The following is a 21,367-nucleotide window of genomic DNA, read 5'->3' as shown; positions in this document are numbered from 1 at the left end:
AGCGATTCTGTAGAAATATATTTGATTGCTGAATCTCGTTCCCGGGTTGTTACGTTCAGAAACCTTTAGTTTGGCGATGCGGGTTTTGATACCAACGCGCAGTGCTGACCGAGGAATGACAGAACACAATCAGCTGTTCCATAGTGTCGCTTTAGAAATGACATTGACATACATATGGTTGTATTGACCGATGCTCTGGGTCTTTGGTACTTGGAGCGCTTATTCTGCACTGACATGCTCTCCGACTGACTGACTGACTGACTGACTGACTGACTAACTAAGTAAATAATAAAGTAAATTGCCAAGTAGATCATTAAATTATTATGTATCTCAATAAAATATTACTATATTATCATGTATATTTTATTAAGTAAATAATACATTTCTGATACATTATATCACTAAGTAGCTAAACACATGTCATATGTTTAGCTACTTAGTGATATAATGACTAAGTAAGGAATAATTACTTAGTAACTAAATAAAACTGCACAATTACTATTTTCATTCTATATCAGACCAATACACTTATAATTTCGGGCAGCTAACCAATTAAAAAACATTGGTGCTTGTCCAAAATTTGACCACTTTCATTCATGTTCGCACCAAAGTAACGACGAGTCACCGACATTTTCCAACAGAATTCCGCACAAGCAATAATCATAGTGGACTGTGCTCGTGCTCTTGAGTTTTTTTTTTCCGTCAGACTAATCCAAAATATGTGATTAACGCAATGAGGATGCACTGTATGCGCCACAGTGGGAATCTGTGTCAGCGGCGAGGCCCGCGATAGGCCCCGGCTGCTGTGGCCCTCCCTCCTGAGGCCAAAACCTCTGCTCGAGTCAATGTGGCGAGGCGGTCGCATGGCACGCTTACAGAGCCTGACCTCCTTCGTCTCATCAGCCTCAACCATCCCTCATCTCTCGGTTCATTTAGGATTTACTAGCTTTTAATCTCTCACAATCTCTGGCTCGCTCCCCTCACTTTTGCATCATGGGGATATCGTGTTTTTTGTCTTTTTTTCCCCCCATTCTTCCCTGCCTTATATTTTTTCTTGTTTGTGTTCATGAAAGGCAGACATATTCATAGTGAAGGTCGACCCTCTAATGGATGGTGCTGCGGCTCCTCAAAGCTCTGCTGGGAAAGTCACTCGCTAATGCTGTTTTTTTTTTTGTTTTTTTGTTTTTTTAAAAGATCAGCGCAAAATCCCTGTGCCTGAAACCCACTGGTTTCACGACGTGCCGTCCTTAAGCATGTCAGTAGAATGTGGCAAATATTACACAACCCAGGCTAACAAATGAATCCCCCCAAACACTGGCTGTAGGATTGTGTTGCTCTCCAGCAGGTCTGAGAAAAAAGGATTATAGCTTTGCATTTCCGGTCATTATGTCATTATGTCTGCACATACGTGGATATTTCTGTTTCGTATTTCAAACCCTCTCTGCGAGAGTTCTACGGAAAATATCTAGGGTCGGTAAATGGGTCGTCAGTTTTAGGTTTTCCTCTTTAAAATGTGCGTTCTAGCCTTTAAAGAGGCGCTCTGGGTCAGTGTTAAGGCATGACGGGAGAGGAAAATCCCCTATTGTGACGACGCTGCGGTCCACCCACGGGAGCTCAGAGCTGTGGTCACTGGCCCATCTGTCGGGCTTGATCCAGGATCTTTGCACACGCTGAATGACTGAACTGACATTGAATGAAGATACGTTTCCTGTTCTAACATTGAAATTAAACATATTCATGTTTTTTTATTCAGGATTATGCATCGTCTAAGCACAATCTCTGTCCAAAAGTGAAGGTCTCACTAAGATACTGATACAAGGCCACTCTTCAAGACACTCTTTGAGGAGGTAAAAATGAATTGTTCACTTCATCATTTCTGTTTATGTGGGCAAATTCAGGCTACACAGATCTTTCCTGGGTTTCCAACTTGGAATTCTGACTCGGATGGCTGTTCCATTGCACATTTCCGTGTCAGAGGTCAAAAGTTTTTTTTTTGTTTTTTTTTTCGGAGTCAGTTATTTACTGTCACTATTTAAGAAAACACAACTTTGAAAATGTTTTTTGATTCTGCTGGAAGTGGGTCACGAACTACACATGCTGTCCACTCATCACAGTAAAAAACAGAGGGGTCCTGACTCCAGGTATCGGTAGCCTACTGCTGAAAATTCAGTTATTCTTCCTGAGGTTTCATACATTTCTTTGTCCAGATGTTAAAATCTTTTGTTTTCTATATGACTGCGTTTTTTCCTCACCCGAATCGAAGGGACAGAAGATGTCCCTCACTGCACGGATTGTGAAGCCCACTGAGGCGACACGGTCAGATTGATTCAGCAAAAGGTCAAATTATGTCAGCTCACTTCACACTGCTTTACTGGCATGTTGCACTTGGACATTGAACTGAACGTGAACTAGAGGACACTAGCAAATAAAAGCAATGGAACCATGTGACAGCAAGAGATTTTCTTTAAAATGCTGCTCTACTGACTGCTGAAAGCTTGGGTCTGAGATAATTCAGTGATGATTATGAAGCATTTCGCCTCCATCCCTCCACCCCTAAATCCACCAATCCATCCATCCATCCCTCCATCCTCCCTCCACCCCTCGGATCTTGGTCAAAGTCCTGCCCTGGTCACGTGACTCCGGGATGAACCAGATTAACGTCTCTCTGTGTTGTCAACGGTCCCACTAACGGAAACAAGGCGAACATCGTTTCAGACGTACCGCTGGATGTGGCGCTGCTAACACTGGGAACGCAAACTACTTCTGTGTTGTTTGTGTTTTGTTTTTTTTTTCTTTCCTCAGGACAGAGTCGTCTTGAATATTTTTCATTTTTCGGCAGCATTCATGAAATAGCCTGAACTCCACATTCGTATAAACATAATGATTTCGCCGTGGGACCGGTGGTACTCGACGAGCTGCTGCCTCTGCTGCCATGTACGGACGGGCACCATCATTCTGGGAATATGGTACATGGTAAGTCCGATTTTTTTTTTCAATCGATGTCAGGCCCAGTATGTCTACAAATATGTCTCAGTGCGTGGGTTATTAACTGGTAGGTGACAGACACGGGAATGCCATTGAGTGTTTCTCAGATGGATAGCTTAAGTTAGCTCGGTGACGTTACATCTGTTTTTCACTTGTTTTTCGGCACTCGTTTTTTGCTTTGCCCATTTCGAGGGTATCCTCGGTTTTTACACGAAAATGTAAACGATTAAAACCACGCTGTCAGCTAATTAACTGACAATACATGTCATTAGCCGACATAGATATATGTTTTAATGACACAAAACATATTCGCACTGTTTGTTTGTAGCCGCTCTTTCTTCTAAGCTAACGTGACACTTTGTGCTACGCTGTTGTGATAATCTAACTTGAACCACCTGGCAAGCTCATCCGTCCTACATTTGTACGTTCGCGTTTAAATATAGAGGTCGCTTCTGTTTTTGCCCACGGGATAACTTGAAGTTTTAAACATAGTTCAGTAAGCCTGGTAAATCCCTTACATTTAGTAAGCGTACGTGTCGTCAAGTGGAGCCCGGGCCAGAAAAAGACACCAGTAATCAGACTTTCATAAGGTGTTTTGACTGGGACTGAAAACAGTGACATAAAGGACTCCTAAGGTCAAGGTTTTTTTTTTTTTTTTAATTTTTAAAATTTTTTTATTATAATGACAGAAAGAAATATTTGCTAAAATACTTGGCTAGTCATCCATCTATGTTCAGATGTATGCTGTTATTGTAGACTGATAAACCAAAGATTGTATATAAACTAGTGATGGTTTACCTCTCTTTAAATAACCTGGTTTATGCTTTGAATCTGTTCTGGTTGGCTACTACTATGTTATGGTTTTGTTAAATAAAAGTGAATACGTAAAATAAAATAGTAAAATAAGTCAATAAAAAACAAATCTGAATCTGCTAACCTGTGTAGAAACAACTGGTCAAGTATTTGACAGCCTTTCATAATAAAGTAATCCTTCGAGACATTTCTGTTGTTTCACATGTGAGGGTTTGATGCTTTTCCCCATTTAATATATAGTGAATTAAATGTCTGGATTTTGTAGGGATGCAACAAGCAATTATTTGTATTATCAGTTAATCTGCGATTGTTTTATGCAACGATTAATTGATTCATCGTTAAGTCAGTGAAATGTCAAATATTGTGAAAAATGTTGATTACAATTTCCCAAATGTCAAAGTGAGTCTTGAAAGTGTCTGCTCTCCATTAACCATCGTAAAAGAAAAAGAAAGGCAGTAAATCCTCACATTAAAAAACAAATGATCAACGCAATAACTGATTATCAAAATAGTTGGCCTCTAATATTGTGTTGATTGATTAATCAACTGATCATTGCAGCTCTAGATTGCTCGTTTGTCTGTGTTTGTTGGACAAGCGACCTCTCAGCCTCTATGAACTTGTTACTGGAGCATTTTCTAGATTATTATTTTCACAAATATGGATGGAACACTTAATAATAAGAATTAATTAGTAATATTTAACATAGTCTCATTACGAGTTGCGTCCAGCAGATCCATCCACAACCAGCAGTCAGCCTGTATCATAACATTAATGCATAAGTTGATCAGTTAATTGCAAGGGTATTAAAAAAAGGCACATCTTCACTATGAAATATAATATTGATCTTTATTTCCCCCACAGCTCATCAATGCGGTGGTCCTACTCATCTTGTTGTCGGCTCTCAATGACCCAATACAATACCGCTACCACCTTACCAGCTCTGAGCTGGGAACCGACATTGATGTCATGGACGATGCAAGTGAGTGCAACTAATCCCCTTATTGTTACATATCTGACTTGTATTGGATTAGAAGTCCTCAAGCGCTATTCCTTAAATCAACATAGTGTGACTTCAAGATGTGAGTGTGAGCTGAATGGAGGATTTAATTGAAGGTGGATACACAGCACTTTTTTTTTCAATTCCATTTATAAGAAATCTAAATTTGTCTCCTCTTAGTGTTGTTGATATTGTACTATTTCTTAAGTTTTGTGGTCCACAAAACATTTCTGGAGCTTCACAGCAAAAAAGTGTACAGAGACATAGAAAAGCAAAGGAAAAAGGAACATGAAATGGCTCCATAAAGCTAGTCCACTGTAATCCGAATCTCCGGAACCCCCAAGATTCCAAATTGATTTGAAAAGACATTATCAATGTACGACTGAGCTCATTCAGTGAAGATTTGGGCTTTAAAGAAGGGTGTGAACAATGTATTTTCAAATCAGTTTTGGATCTTGGGGCTTCTCGAGACTTGGATTTTGCCAGATTAACTCAAGTGAGGTTTTGTTTTTTTTAAACGATTTAAAAACAAATCCAGGTCTGGATCAGTAGTTTTGGAGAAGGCTGCAATGCTGTATTGCTTAAAAACACCAGAAATGTTTTGTGGACTACAAAACTTCACCCATATTTTTACTGGCATGAGAGTGAGTAGATAATGACTGAATTTTCCTTTTTGGATGAATTTACCCAAAAAAAAACAAAAAAACAAAAAAAAAACAGAAATAGGGAATTAACAACATTGAAGCCATATCAGAATATTATAGTAACTAAATACCCAGGCAGTATCGGGTTTCATGTCTCGATCCCAGTATTATTTGGCTGTATCTCCCAGTTTGGAGAGTGCCAGCAGCATGTCCGTACAGCCCTCTGTGTTCACGCAGCTCTAAAATCCCCTCCCCTTTCTGCACGGCACTTTTTCCCCCCAGACTGCTGCTCTCAGCACAGAGATAGCTGAGTAGGCTCGGCTCCATACAGCACAAATCAGAGTGCATGTGTATTTTCAGTGCTTCCCCCTCAAGCAGCTATCATCATCATCATCATCATCACAGTCGCCTCTGGAACATCACAGCCTCTGTCACTGGCTACTCTGATTAAAAACGACTGCTCTAATTCTCCGTCGGATTAGGACGGCCATCTTGACTGACTCCCCCCCCCGCGCATCACGCCGTTGATAGTGCGGCACCAGTCAGAGATTTTGAAACAGTGGGAAAGAGTGGAGAAAAGCTGGCGTCTTGATTTTTATAACAGACGGATGTGAATAGAGGCAAAGTCACTATCAGATCATATGCTGAGATGAAGATGTGGATGATGAGTGTGTGGGGGGGAGTGAAATTTAAGGCTTTAAAACATCCTGGATTCACTTGACCTGATATGTTCATACATAATATTTCCACACATCCAATACAATACAATAGGCCAGCCGAGCCTGCAGCCATAGTTTAGCATTTTGAAATGACTAAAAAGATGCATGCTCTTCTTTAGGCCATTTAGAATGTATCAGAAAATCACAGGACTGAGGGTTAGCACCCTAGACATCTTTTTCAAGTAACTCCAGCAAAGGAAAATTCAACGATCAACTTATCCTGTTGCAGTCTACAATAACATCTTATATCCTCCCATCCCAGATTTAAATACTATTCAGTTATATGTTCATTTAAGTGTTTAAAAGGTTGGGTTTTTTGAGTGTGCAGTATTCTTTTTGCTACCAGTAGTTTTTTACATATTAAAGAGGTAACCATTGACACCAACTGAAGGCAGAGAATTGGTTGACAATTTCTGAAAATGGTTGCCTTTAGCAACCTGGCAACCATTACTGTCAATTCCTGACATGCATTGTTTATAGTTTGTATAGTCATTAATCAAGGCTCCAGGGTGAGACTGTTTTGGTTGCACAGGCAACCAAAAAACAAGTGCAACTAAACATTTTCATCGGTTGCAACAGTGTGCCTGAAACTGAGAAGATCTGATTAAAATATTAGTCTATACGTATATTTTCTGTAGGTTATTTAATCAGTTGAAGGCAGGATTTCATTGACATCTCCTTAATTTCTCTTAAGAAACTGAATTTCAATGTATTATTGTGTGTGCCTAAATTATTTGCCGGTAAAACTTAATGAAAAAGTTAGGCACACCAGTGCAACCAGTGTAAAAGGTTAGTGTGGAGCCTTTATAAAGTGCATGTTGAACATGTTTGTCTGTGTCTAGTGTGTGTAGCAAAGGATTAAGATGGAAGTGTATCATCATTTCCTGCGTCTTAACACAGTCTCAGTACTGAATTAATCTGTGTTGCTGACAGTGAGGGAACACCACCAGTCATGGTGATTAACAGAAGTCCCATTCAGTTTTATGCGAGTTTGTAAAATTGTAGAAATTGTTGTGTATTCATGGAAATAATACTGACTACTACATGCTTTTTATTTGTACTGTCACAGCCAGAACTGTGTCTCAACATCTAGTTTAATACATGCCTATACTGTATAACGATCCCTTTTTCAAACAGCACATGTAGATATGATGTGTTGACTTGACGTCAGTGGGTCCCTGTTAGTTATTGTGCTACAGTGACACAGACACAAGTGCAAGTCTTCGCAGCTGTAATGTGAGGGCAAGAGTGTTATGATAAGTCAAATTTAGCACCTCTTGCATAACAATTGCCCACGTGCTGATCATGTCTTGTCCGAGGCAGATTTGCTGCTAAAAATAGCGAGGTGACTTAAGGTGCTTGTTTTGTAGAAATCCACGTCCCCATAACGACTTTTGTATTACGTCAATGGATTCACTGAAATTACGTGTTTGCTGCTGTTCCTCACAGCTAATCTAGATTATGTGTTCTCACACTGCTCTGTTTGTTTCTGTTTTCTCTCTGCAGATATCTGCATAGCCACTGCAATATCCCTACTCATGATTCTTATATGTGGCATGGCAACATATGGTGCTTACAAGGTAAATAAACAAACAATACAAAGTAATGTTGACATGCCACATATAAGAATCATGAGTAGGGATATTGCAGTGGCTATGCAGATATCTGCAGAGAGAAAACAGAAACAAACAGAGCAGTGTGAGAACACATAATCTAGATTAGCTGTGAGGAACAGCAGCAAACACGTAATTTCAGTGAATCCATTGACGTGTTTGCTGCTGTTCCTCACAGCTAATCTAGATTATGTGTTCTCACACTGCTGTGTTTGTTTCTGTTTTCTCTCTGCAGATATCTGCATAGCCACTGCAATATCCCTACTCATGATTCTTATATGTGGCATGGCAACATATGGTGCTTACAAGGTAAATAAACAAACAATACAAAGTAATGTTGACATAGACATCTTAACTGGATAAATAACGCTCCTTTGTTCTGTCTGTTTTTTCCCACATAGCAACATGCAGCTTGGATCATTCCATTCTTCTGCTACCAAATCTTTGACTTTGCCCTTAACACACTGGTAGCCATAAGTGTGGTGGTTTATCCCAACACGGTGCAGGACTACCTCCAGCAGCTGGTGAGAACCCATCCAGCCCACACATACATTGTTATTAAATGCAGGGGTTTTTTTGTTGTTCTTAAAACATTGTCAAAAGCTGCAATTAAAAATCTATAATCGAGGAGTACTTCACTTATTTAAGACCAAGTTTGTGATAGCGTCTGCTGTTTATCACTGGAAGAAGAGGCATTCACTAGCCCTTTTCACACAGATATTCCACGTTATCACCACAAAGAAAGCTTGCCTTTACGCTTCAAGCTGCTCCAGTGTGGCATTTCATACTGCATGCTGGCATTGCGGAACTATAACAGGCGTGACGGCACATATCATAAGGTTGACATCCACGCGTTTTTTGACCCACCACGCACAGTAGAAACTGACAGTTACAGTTTTGCGCCACCTCCAGTGGTGGGTCACAGGCAGAATGGAACTGTCACCCCTCTCTGTCTCTGTTACTTTCACACAGTTGGCAAAGTGGAATATCTGCGCATGATTCCAGTCTTGAAAGGGCAGTGTGAATGGGGCTAGTGAAAACAGGTCACCCAGGCATAACACAGATCATAGTTATGTAGATTAGTTGTCTCTTCTAGACTCCCTGTTTGTTTCAGACCGAAAGAGGAAGTTTAGTCATTAAAGACACTTGATTGCTTACTGTTTTTCATCTCACTCCACTGATTTTTGTTTCACGCTCTCTACCTCTCCATCCCTTCCAGCCGGGGACATTCCCTTACAAAGAGGACATCATGTCCACCAACAACATGTGCCTAGTTTTCGCAGTCCTCCTCTTCATTGGCTGCATCCTCTCCTTCAAGGTAAGTCTACAGAGCCCTTCCATCACTGCAGATAAAAATCTAGTAAAAATGCAGCCAGGTGCAATATCAGAATCTCAAGAAGCTGCAATCTTTGTCTTGGCCTACTAATCTTCCTCTTCAGATGCAAGACAACACATTTGTTTGACACAGACCCCAACAAACCGTATTATGCAGCTCTATTTTAAACTGTAGAGATACATAAAAATGGTACACTTCTAAAATAAAATGAGATATGCAACACATTGCTACAGATGACACACGCCCACTGAACATTTGTTCCCTGTAGGCCTGCCTTTTTTTTTTTCTTTTTTTTTAATAATTATAATATGATCAAGGCCATTAAATCTCCATATGGCATGTATAATGAATCTGCCAGTGTGAACATTATCAATGTTCGTCATGAGATTATCACACAGTCAGAGAGCAGCGGGTCAGGGACAACAGGAAACCAACTCCTGTCAAGCTAATTTTCCCTTAATGCATGGATGATTCTCCAGGCGCAGCTATGCTCTGGGGCTCTGGGATGAGATGGGACATGAAGTTGCAGTCATCTGTACAATCAAATCAAGTTGTTTCTCCTCTAAGCCTGGATTGGAAATGTTCTTGGCAGATATCCAAAGCCAGAGCTTGGCTTTTATGAGAGGAAGCAGCCACTGGAAGATACACTGCTGGACTTACAGAGAGGAGAGTTATAAATGTCACATCCTCGGCAGACAGCTTATGGGGTAGTTGAACTGCTTATTGCTTTCAATTTCAGCATTTGCATGCGTGCTGCAAACACAAATAAAATCGGGAAATTACTCAGTTACTATTCCTGGGGCCGTACATACAGTATATATTGGCTACTCTTGTGACGATAGTTGAGTCAGTTCCCTGAAAGTGGGCCAGATCTAAAACCTCAAGGATGCATTCAGCCGTCAGCACAGAGGCAACACCTGCTAAAGTTCCTGCTGAAGCCAACATCCTCCACTTGACTGCACTTGGCATTAATGACAGATACAGACAGGCAGGAAGAAGGAGAGAGGAGAGAGCGGGATGTGGCAGATAAGAGAGATGCAGATTGATTGATGGTTGGGTGAACAAAAAGACAGTATGACCTACTTTTTTTTTTTTCCCCTCTATGAGAAATATGGCAAAACTCCAACTTGGTAGCTAAGATATTTAACCAATAAACAGTAGAGGTATTCTGAAGTCAAGCAGAGACAGAGCCAAAAAAGGGGAATGGAAAATGAATCATATTAAACCTTAAGAAGCACTTTTTTGTGATTTAAAAAAGGTTCTTTTCCACTGTTAGCTGCTAGTGTGTTTAAAGGTATATTAGTGCAGGCAATAGTGTTGTGCACCGCTCAATTTAGAGGAGGTCAACTCAGCAGATGGTAAAGTGTTTGGCTAGCAGGCAGCCTGGTTTCCTAGTCGGTCGGTTGCGTTTACTGCTGGCAGAGGTACCGACTCAGCAGGCTACTCACACATATACACAATGAACCTCCTGTTATTCTGCCAGCTCAGAAAAACCTAAAGGCAAGTGCAACCGTAGCCTTACTGAGGGCTGGAGATGCCTGATGAGTTGCCTTGGTGAAAATGTCGGCGGAAGACGGAAGAAGGGTGACATTGTCCACACAGTAAAGTATCTTAATTCTGTGTATCCTGTCCAGCCTCGTTGCACAAGTAGCTGATGTGTCTCTATCATGTAGTGATATAGAGCATCTCTGCCGTCATCATCCCTAACCTTGATGGATGGATGAGATCAGAGCAGAGTAATAATGAAAAGTGGAGACAATGTTGCTGAAGGTCACTGTGTGTGTTCTTTGTTTTCACCTCCTGGGGACAGGCCTACCTGATTGGCTGTGTGTGGAACTGCTACAGATATGTGAGCGGCAGGGGCACCACGGAGGTCCTGGTTTATGTCACCACCAACGACACCACGGTGAGTCCTCATATCCACCCTTTAGCTCCTCACCTCAAGGACATTCTGATAATCCCCCTCACTCAGACGGTAGTATAATCGCATTTGCGAAGCATGCATAGATTTATAGACTACAAGCTTTCATTATAGAAGGTGAACATAATAAAGATTGAGGCTTTTAAAATTTGTTTTTAATCACATTAACTTGTATAACAACTGCTAACCTAAAGATAAGGTTTTTGAGCCATATTAAAATATAGATTCTATTTACTTGTTTATGTTATCGCAGTCAAACGAGTTGATACCTCTAAATGTGCAAGGTAAGGATATAATGGATGTCTATATGATTGTATAGCTTGAGTTGTAAAAGAAACAGCATTTCATTTTTAAAACTAGTTAGTGCAAATTCTCTTAAAACCTCATTAACCTCAACCTCAAACTTAAAAAGTTCAATAGAAAGAGTAGGAATTATGTTCTGTTCAGTGTGGGAAAGAATTTCTCTAGTAAAAAACACTTCATAAACTGTTTTCTGCAATCACAGATGCCACATTACCAGCACCTCACCTCACCTCACCCCAGATAATTTGATCAATTTTTTTTAACTGTTTCAATTTAAGAAAAGCAAACAATCAAATCACGTCCCTCCGTATATTGTGGTCATCGCGTCATATCACAGAACGTACACATTTCCAAAAGGTTCAGGTTAATGACGTCTTTAACGTAACTTAGGAAGTAAATAGCTGTCATGTCAATGTCCCTACATAAATGTAGCTACAGGTGGAGCAGCTATGTATAGTAGTTAAAATCCATAGTTAGTTATTGTAAAATTAAAAATTCCAGACTTTTGATAGAAATTTGAAGCTGAAGGTAATAATGTTCAGGATCTGCTGAATATTTAGATATGCAAGAAATTAAGGTGTGTTTATGGTGATGAAATGCATCAAAATTGTATTATGGTAATTGTTGATTCATATTAAAATTCTACATATATTACTTAAGCAGTAAAATTGACGTTCAGACAAAACGCTGCAGTAAGTTATAAGGATCAGTGTTTGGAATATTACTTCTTTATAAAGGTTAGAAATTGTGATATTGTGACAAGTGATATTACTTTATATAACCCATAGATTCTACTTATGAATAGTTAACTCCAGTATGTACACTGGTAGAATAGCATCCACAGTACTGTAAAAAAATGTCCAGCTTGTCAGTGTTGTCACCGTGCAGTTTATCTGTTTATTGTCTGACAGTCAGTGAAGTGACACTGGTGCTATGCGTAGCAGTACAGTAGGTGTTGTAGGTCATCCCGAGGTGTGTTTGGTTGGCTGCGCAGAGACCGGGTGTTGTCAATCCCTCTTGTCCTCCTCGGTGGTGACTCATGGGGTTTCTGAGAGGCTTTAGCATAGTCACGCTTTCCATTTGTCTGTCTGTCTGTAATCCTCCACCCTGATACATAAGACATTAATCTACCTCACACCCGCTGTCATCTCAATACATAGAACTTCATCTGCCTGTCACTTTGTCCTTGTTGTCACCGTGGCTCCGGTTCACGCTGCTGACGTTTTTCACCTTACGAAACAGACTCTACATGCAGGAGCTAATCCTGATATCATATTGTGTATCAGATGGCCTTTCAACTAAGATTGGATATGTGCCCGTCAGTTTTGTCCCCTGCAGATGTGTTGGAGGGAGAGAAATTTAAACCACTGTATTCAAACTGAACCTTTAGCATGACACTCTATTTCAGAAGATACCACAGACTACAGAATTCATAGACGTGTGTTGTTTTATAACAATACACACACTGCTCACAATACAGTCGCACTTCCCTTCCTTCACATCACTCCCACTGAAGACATAATCTTCACACAAATGTGACAGATGTATAATATTTTCTGAAAAGAATAAGAGTAAATGGTGTACTTGTCCGGGACCATTTTCAGCTGGTGATTAATGCACATTTGTCCAGCATCATCACAGTGTATGTGGGATTCACTGTGGGAATAAATTACCATAGCCATTGTTGGTAAAAAAAAAAAAAAAATGTAACTCAGTCTGACTCAGTCATGTATTTTGGTTTATACAAAGAGGAATACAAAGACTATAACAGAGGCCAATAATAAATAGTCTAAGAAATAATTGTGATAAATGAGTTAATTATCACTCTTAACTCTTAATCCTTTCACTATATAGCATTTAAAACACTCAACACAGTTCATCCAAAGAAGGAAACAAAATGAAATTAAAGGATATGAAAATAGGAGGGGAATAGGAAATCAGAGGACACGGGTAAGAATTTGTTTTGATAAGAAAGAAAATATTATTATTATATTTCCTCCCTTGGAAAGCATAAAAACACAGCATTAAAACTAAGCAGCAGTTTTTGGTAAGATAATTAAAAAAGCTTTAATTTATTCAGAATTCTGTGAAAAAAAAAAGTGAACAAACCATAAAAAATGAAAAAATTAGGAAACAAACAACACACAAAATGAAACAAAATGCAGTAAACAAGTGAGGCAACTAGGTCAATGTGAAGGCCACAGCAGAAGCTGTTTGAATTTTAATGAGAGAAGAATCAGGGAGCAAATAAAAGCAACAAATATCTGTGATATAAACAGGTTAAAAGCCTGAACAGTGACGGCATGTTTTTATCATTTCCTCCCTGCATGCGCACACACACTCACACGCATGCGCGCGCGCGCACACACACACAGCTGAATGAATAGACCGCTCCATCTATTTTTACTATTAGAAAGCAGGCAGTGTGTCTAAATGGCTTTTTACTGCCTCGAACATCAAGTACCCAGCTGCTTATCTGCCATGCTTTTATATAAATGCCATTAAAATGCACAAGGGTCGCCTCTCTCCTCTCTCATTTTCCCCCTCCTCCTCCCTCTATATATCTCTGTCTGTCCGCCTCTCTTCTTCTGGACACGTTACATAATTGTCTGCTTGTCCGCTTCATTTCAAATCCTCCCTGTGATGTGTTTGCCGGGCCTCCCTGGCCGTTTCACAATTCCATCCCCTCGGAGCATATTCTCTCTCTCTCTCTCTCTCTCTCTCTCTCGCTCTCTCTTTCACTGAATTAGCAGCAGTGCTGGTTTTATAACACCATTTACAGAGAAAGACCTCTGATGGAGAGAAGGCATTCCGGCCTCTAAAGCACAGGGATATTCAGGTTGATGTTATCCTTTCAGTGAGTCGTGCCTTCTGTAGGGGTGGGATAAAGAGTTTGAAAGATGGAGAAGAAACCCGCAACGGTTACTAAAGCTGTGTCTGAGATCACTTCTGACCTACAATAGCCTGAAAGAGAAGCACACAGCTTTCAGATACATCAAGTGACGCAGACCTTTTCACCATCAGACTGAAGTTCAGTTTCAGCTGGGTCCAAAAAGAAAAGTGGATCAGTGCATCTCTAGATGTTACTGAGTGTTAGCAGGTTTTTTTGGTCCAGTTTGAACAGTATCCCACAGGCTCGATTCAGGTCATCGCATGAGCCAAGTGCATACTTGCCAACCTTGAGACCTCAAGAATAGAGAGGATTTCGAAAACCCAAGTTTGGCTCTGATAGTCCTATCCACCAGACTTCCTGCTTGTGTCATTTAAAGAATGACAATATCAAAATAATATTAATTTGCAACAGCATGTTTATGTCAAATAAAGTGCAAACTTGCATAAATCCGTGTCATGAAGTAATATTTATCACTTCATTCAGTTAATTTATTTTGGACCAGCCCTTTTGAGAGTTTGTGCATGCCACTAACCAATGTTTGTCAGCCTCTCCATGGGGTGCGAACCCCCCTAATTGACAGAAAAGTTGGCGTGGCAGATTTTACAGCTCCTTTCCTTTTTTAAGCTAAATCTAAGAAGCAGAATTCCTCTCTCATGGGAGTCTAAAATGTGTATAAATATTCTTTCTCCTCTCCATTTCCCTGTCCGTCTCTCACTCACTGAGAAGGACGAGGCGCACCAGTACTTCAGACTACACGCTGTACAGTGTTACAATAGCTAAAAGAGGAAAAAACATGTTCAGAAATCACGATAAGTATGGGGAAATTGTGAGCCTGGGTGGAAACCAGGCGAGGGCAATTGAAAACGAGAGTTTTCTGGGAAAATCAAGAGGGTTGGCAAGTATGCCCAAGTGTGGAACAACTACTTCTGACCGTGTCACTGTCACATCTTGACATTTGAGGCGACTGTATGAGATTCAGCTGTAAGCTCTGAAAAGGTTAATTGCAGTTGATGGGAAACGCTTTGAAGCTGTCTCATCCTCACCAAACCACATAACCAAACCACCTTCTGGTTTTCTATTACGTTTCAGGTTCTGCTGCCACCGTACGAGGAGGCCATCGCCGTACCACCGAAGGACCCTCCTCCACAGTATATGGAGGCATGAGAGGCGTCCCCTTTGCTGGATCCTATCCCCCAAACTACCCCCGACACCAACCACATCTCCCTCCAACAGTAGGAACCTGACGCCGGCTGGAACGTGTTGGAAAAAAAAAACAAGACCAAACAATGTCTTAGAGGCTGGCTTCAGCTTGGAATCCTGCCAAACTTAGATTAGATTAGCCCGACCCTGAGCCAATATCGCCATCAATCCCCCACCCCAAACACCACCCCTGGTCATTGTGACGTGTTTTTCTCCCCTTCACTGCCCCTGTCCCCCCTCCAAGGACAGAATCGCAGCAACTTCATCCACTCCCAACCGCCACCGCAGTCCCCTCCCTGTTGGCAGCTGCTGTCCCCTGGCAGCGTCTAAACTCTTGCACGCCCTGAACGCTCTGTCCCGACTTAATTTGCACTTTTCTTTGAGCGAAACGTGCACCGGTCTGGCCACCAACTGTTAACCCCCAATACTGTGAATCTCCCTCGTGGTCTTTGTCTAGAAACAAACTACCTGAAGAGAGATAGCGACAGAGAGAGCGAGAAAGAGAAGTGTGATGCATGATCAGTTATGCAAGAGCACTTTTTTGTTCGAGAAAATTGACAAGTTCCTTCATTGAATGTAATGTCGAGGTATTTTTGTATGACTGTTTTTTTGTATAACTGAGAGAAAACGAAGCGAGAAGTGAAAGGCTGTCCTGTTGTGATCAAATATCATCTGTACTGATGTAGGTTCTCCTGCAGGAAAATCGCGTTGAAAAAGGTTCCTTGACCAACAACAACAACAACGTCTTCCTTTTGTACCCAAGTAACACACTGTCTGTGAACCTGTGATCCATCGACTGCCAGGGAAAACCTTGTTCACCCGTCGACTTCTATCACAATATTCCAGTTTGCCTTCCTGTCCGTGTTCCTGTCCATTCCGAGATTTTAAACGTCAAGAAAGACTGGCATTCGTGTAATCATCCAGTGAAGCACTTATCACAAAAATGTTTGGACACTTTCTCACACAACACATCCAAAAAGGCAATACGCATACTGTAAAATGTAAAAATGTGTGTAAACATTTGTGTGTGGAAATGTTTCAGTGAAGACGTCTGTCTTGTTTTCCTGTCTTGTTGCAGCTGCAACAGTGTCGTCTGTGTCTTTATCGTTTGGGGTTTTTTTGTTTTGTTTTTTTTTTACACGTGGATCATGGTGTATAATCTGATCTTTTTAGTTGAGCTAACTTAGCTGGACTGAGGGCATTTTCCTATAAAGACGGCGTGACATGTTGCTGTACATGCAGAAACTGTTTGCGTGTGTGTGTGCAAGCGTGTGTGCCTGCCTGAGCGCTATGGTGTAACCCCTAAATCCTTTGTACGTAGTACCGTTTCTTTGCACATGCAGTGATATCATGTTGAGATATTTCCTGTGCTGGTGACCTTTTTTGAAATTAACAATGGATGGGAATCTAAAGCGGTGATTTAGTTTAGCATAGTAGCACAAAATCAATACACAGAAATGAAGCTAGAGAAGCTAGACGCTTGTCTTTTTAAGAGATAATACTGGAATAAAACTATGTTAAATATACCTAATCCCATTTTTTCCAATAATTCCTAAGTACTATTTCCTATTAACAGATGAACCTTAAATTTGTTGTCATTCAGACTATGCAATAGTGCATTCAACCACTCTTTAGACCTGGAAATACCACGAGTTAGTTTTCCATCTGGTACTAATACTGTAGTTGATAATGTAGCCATTTGTTGGCCCCCTTCTTTCGTTGTCCCTGTGTGAATTACTGCTCCTGCAAATCCAACAAAGCTGAAAATGAAATTGCACTTTAAAGTCAGCGTGAGCTCACTGAGAACCGATGTGTTTTCATCCATCTTCACCACGTTCTGCTGTCAGCCAAGTGGTTCTAATACGAGCAGCCATCCTCTCCTGGATCATGCAAGCTTCTAAAACGTGACATAATCAAAATCGATATTTGTTCCGATGTGACTGAAACGCTGACAGATTCTAATGTGATCGAGGAGAATTTCAGCTCAGGAATAAAACAAGGCCTGTAGGTAATCAGGACATGTTGGATGGCTGACTTTATTAGAATCACTTGAAGACTGTTCTCCATGTTCTCCACACACCCTTTTGTTGGATCTGCATGAGCTCATCATGTCTCCAATTCTGAATAATAAAAAAGCAAAATCAATCTGTGTCTTCTCCTGGAGTCATTTATGAAGTCTGGTGGTTTGTTTGCAGTTTTTTGGGGGGGCGTTTGAGTCCAGTCTGTTTTTTGTTTTTTTTCTTGATTTGCAACTTGAAAATAAATGACCGGCAACTGAACTTGGACTTTAAAGAATTATCTTTCTTATATTTACATATGTTAAATTTAATTTTTTTTTATTTGTTTTTCATGATGATCTCCATGTTGTCTCAGTTGGCTCTACATCCAAAATAAGGATCTTGCTCTGGACCAAGTCTGAATGACATTTTATTATAGCTCCAGTATGTTCAATACCAGGATCTTACAGCTGATGCACCTAAATGGAACCCAACTGTGATTAACTGATTATTTACGCCTGTGTTTTTCCACCTTAAACGCCCTCTGTGGCATGTTTCCTATTGGAGATACGGAGCTATTGTGTGAATAGTTCAGCTGCGAACGGTATACTTGGATTAGAACTGTCATATATGGAGATATGGGGTTATTGGAGCTGACTGAAGCTCACCCTGTTCAAATTACAGTGTGTCTGTGTCTTGTGATATCAAGGGAAAACAAATACTCGACAAACCCTGAATGCATCGTGGGCTGAAACTGAGCGCAGCGGCTCGCCGAGGGGCTGACTGGATTGATTCAACGCCAAGAAACTCGCTTTAAATCAGCATCCGACTGCTAATGCCGGAGTTTAATTCAGACGTTGCTTCTCTGTCAGATTCTCTCCTCTTCGAAAGAAATGACAAGTAGTACACTGTAGGGCTGCACGATATTGGAAAAAACTTATGTCGCGATTTTTTTTAACCCTGCGATATATATTGCGATGTGAAAAAATACAGGAATTTTCATCAGATGATCTGAATAGCACTTTGTGTTGCACTGCACATTCTAGCTTCATAATTACATTAAGTAACTAACAATGAGTGATAAAACAGGTTATTCAACGACAATTAACCTGCGCTGATCTCTGCAGAGTCTGCATGCACAGTGTGTGTCAGGTTCCTTTGAAATTACAGGAGTTCATTCGCCTCCTACATCGCAGGCTCTGTGATGTGACTATTGCACACACGTACATCGCGATGACGATGCGCAAACGATATATCGTGCAGCTCTAGTACACAGTCGATACCGAGTCATCACCAGATGTGACCAGGCTGCCCTAAAATCAGACTACCATAAAAGAAAGTCCGGAAAATTGACTCGTCCTGCTGATGTGCGTGCATCCAGCATCGCTCAGTCAGTGGACAAGCTGGCAGATCAGCGGGGGGATTTACCGGCCAGCATCAAAATGAAGGCCGGCATTACCTTGGGTATGACAAGCAGGCTACGAGACAGACACGCTCACCTACTTTTTTCTACCACTGGGATGGGGCAGTGGGGAGTAATATTAAAAAAATAAATAGATAAATAAAAAGCAAACAAGTGGGTCACATCCTGTCTGTTTTCTCTTATTTAAATGCTTGTCGGGTACAGATGGAGGGTTGTAGAGAAGCATCAGCTTCATTAAAAAGAAAAAAAAAAGAGGGGAAGAGGAAGCAGGAGCCAAAGGGTACTTAATGAAATGTGCCAGCAGGACTTTGGCGTGACCTGGATTGAATTCAGATTCTCCTCTTGACGTTTTCCATATACAGTATCTGAAAAAAGACTGAAGATGTAAAAACTACTGGATAAAACACCCACTAAATCGATTCTCTGTAAGTTAGTCGAGTATGTAAGCCCGTCTAATGTACTTTTCCGTCTGTCATGACATTGGCCGGTGGCAATGAGAACTTCACAGTCAATAATGTTGTGTGTGAGAATGCAGCGCCCAGTCAAACGTCACATTCCTTCCTGTTGATGTCCCTATAGTCACCAGGCGTTCGATATCTACCCCGCTGACCGATATCAGTCGGAAAATCCATTGTCCCTCTGTCTGTCTTTCCATTTTGTTCTACGTAAAGTGGAGCTAAAAGAGTCACTACTTTAGGAAAACGTGAGAGAGTCACCGCAAGGCCCCTGACAGGCGTCGAGGTCCCATGTACAGATTCGTTTATGTCTAGTCAATATCAAATCTCGCCCCGTGACCTCTTTAGATATTGTCCTCGTTCTGCCGCACGTGCAGCAGACAGATCATCTGGCGTGATTTCATTCGATTTAATTGGGAATCAGACAAATGGCTTAGGGAAGCAGAAGCAGAGTGGAAAAAAAAAAAAAAACTGGGCTAAACCACTCAAACGGATGATGGACGGCTTACATTTCTGTCTCTGGTTAAATGATGCAGCGGCTTCCTGCAGCTTCAAAACTCTCAGCCAAAAGGAATGACATCTGATCCTGACATCTACAGGGTTGAGTTACAGTAAAATATCCTATTTTGCCGGGTCATGACTCTAACCTTTCACTGACTTTTACCTGCTTTTGGTATCGAGGTCAAAAGCATCGCTGTATAGAGGGTTCTCTGGGCCAAAACAAAACATATTAAATACATAAATATTTATGTCTTTAAACCATATTTTTATGTTTAGCTTTGGTACTTGGAAGCCTCTGTATTTTTCTGTTCCTCCTTATCATTGGTGCATCAACGTTTATCGGTCGCCACATGAATCAGAACGTTTTCAGCGCTAAAGGAAATCTCTAAATGAGATGACTGAGGCATTAATATGATTTCTAAGCACATTTGGGGATGTTTGAGGGTGGTTTCTGTGTGTTCTCTGTTCTCACGTATGAGGGTACAAAAAAAACTAAATCGCAATCTTGGCATAAATTCTGTCAGCTGTATTTAGTACAGCGGTCTTGCAAGAGGCAAATTAGAGGATGCTTGAAACTGTGCCAGCGGAGGGCAAAAACAAATCCTGACTTTTAATCCTGGATCCTACATTTCAAATATTGTCATTTGTACTGCAACTTGATGTCTTTTTTCTTTGATCGTTCTTACCTAGTTAACTCCATGATATATGATATATACATATATATATATATATATCTCATAATCACAAATGATGATCCAGGTACCAACACCCCAGCATTTCAGATAGGCCACACAAGCCATCTCCCAACTACAACTACTTTCACTAACAGGGCAGTGCTAAACATGACCAAGTGGTGTTGGGCAGAATTGGTGTAGTTCCCTTTTAACATGACAAGTACATCTGATTTGTTTTTGAACAACAAGGGCCAGTTCTGTTCGCACATTATTCTAGATCTTTACACGACAACTTCAACTCAAGGGTCACTTACTCATTTGTCTTGCAGCTTCATTTTGGCTTAAAAAAAAAAAAGTCATCTTAATAGATCAAAAGTTTCAAAGCGGACCTCGAGTGGAGATTACTTTGCCGACTATTCAAATTTGTTCTGAAAATAAAAGTGCTCACCTTGCTTAAAAACATGTATATTCTGTTCTTCAGTGTTAACATACTGATGGCAACTGCTTAGGGCCCTAAAAAGACCAGCGTCAGCCTCAGTGTGATGAATGTGTGGTTATAGAAAGGCTTAGTCGACTTTATCCACCTCTGCCACCAAACTGACCTCCAGCAAGCTGCCATACAGTATAATGGTCACTTAGGAGCCGCTATGTGCTTTTCAACCACAACCTCTTTTACAATGTCCAACGTGTATTGATGTTGTGCACACCACATTAGATGTTTGATGCACTGCAGGAGAAAACCTTTTTGGAAGCCCAAAAAATAGCTTTTTCCAAATGAATCAGCTGTAAGGGACACAAAGCTAATGATCTATTGCAAAGAAAAGTGACATGATAGCTTTTCAAAGATTTTCCAGTTCTGTCATTGAATTTTGATTTATGTAGGCATTTTTTTC

At 40.7% G+C, this 21,367-nt stretch overlaps 1 protein-coding gene across 2 annotated transcripts; it reads left to right on the top strand.

Annotated features, from left to right (window-relative positions):
- Positions 1 to 2,662: 2,662 nt before the first annotated feature.
- laptm4b (lysosomal protein transmembrane 4 beta) lies at positions 2,663 to 17,569 on the top strand. Of its 2 annotated transcripts, none has more exons than XM_037093780.1 (7): positions 2,663 to 2,973; positions 4,660 to 4,777; positions 8,007 to 8,080; positions 8,173 to 8,295; positions 8,991 to 9,089; positions 10,918 to 11,013; positions 15,314 to 17,569. In XM_037093780.1, exons 1-7 carry the CDS (start codon positions 2,881 to 2,883, stop codon positions 15,386 to 15,388), a joined length of 678 nt encoding a protein of 225 aa, XP_036949675.1. In that variant the 5' UTR covers positions 2,663 to 2,880; the 3' UTR covers positions 15,389 to 17,569. The 2 variants fall into 2 exon arrangements, with proteins under 2 accessions (XP_036949675.1, XP_036949674.1); XM_037093779.1 differs by lacking the exon at positions 8,007 to 8,080 and adding an exon at positions 7,665 to 7,738 and having other exon boundaries at positions 2,664 to 2,973.
- Positions 17,570 to 21,367: the final 3,798 nt, after the last annotated feature.

This window comes from Acanthopagrus latus, chromosome 3, assembly GCF_904848185.1.
Source record: "Acanthopagrus latus isolate v.2019 chromosome 3, fAcaLat1.1, whole genome shotgun sequence".
Taxonomy (NCBI): domain Eukaryota; kingdom Metazoa; phylum Chordata; class Actinopteri; order Spariformes; family Sparidae; genus Acanthopagrus; species Acanthopagrus latus.
The sequence above is the reverse complement of the archived record's forward strand: the minus strand, read 5'-3'. Positions and strand labels throughout refer to the sequence as shown.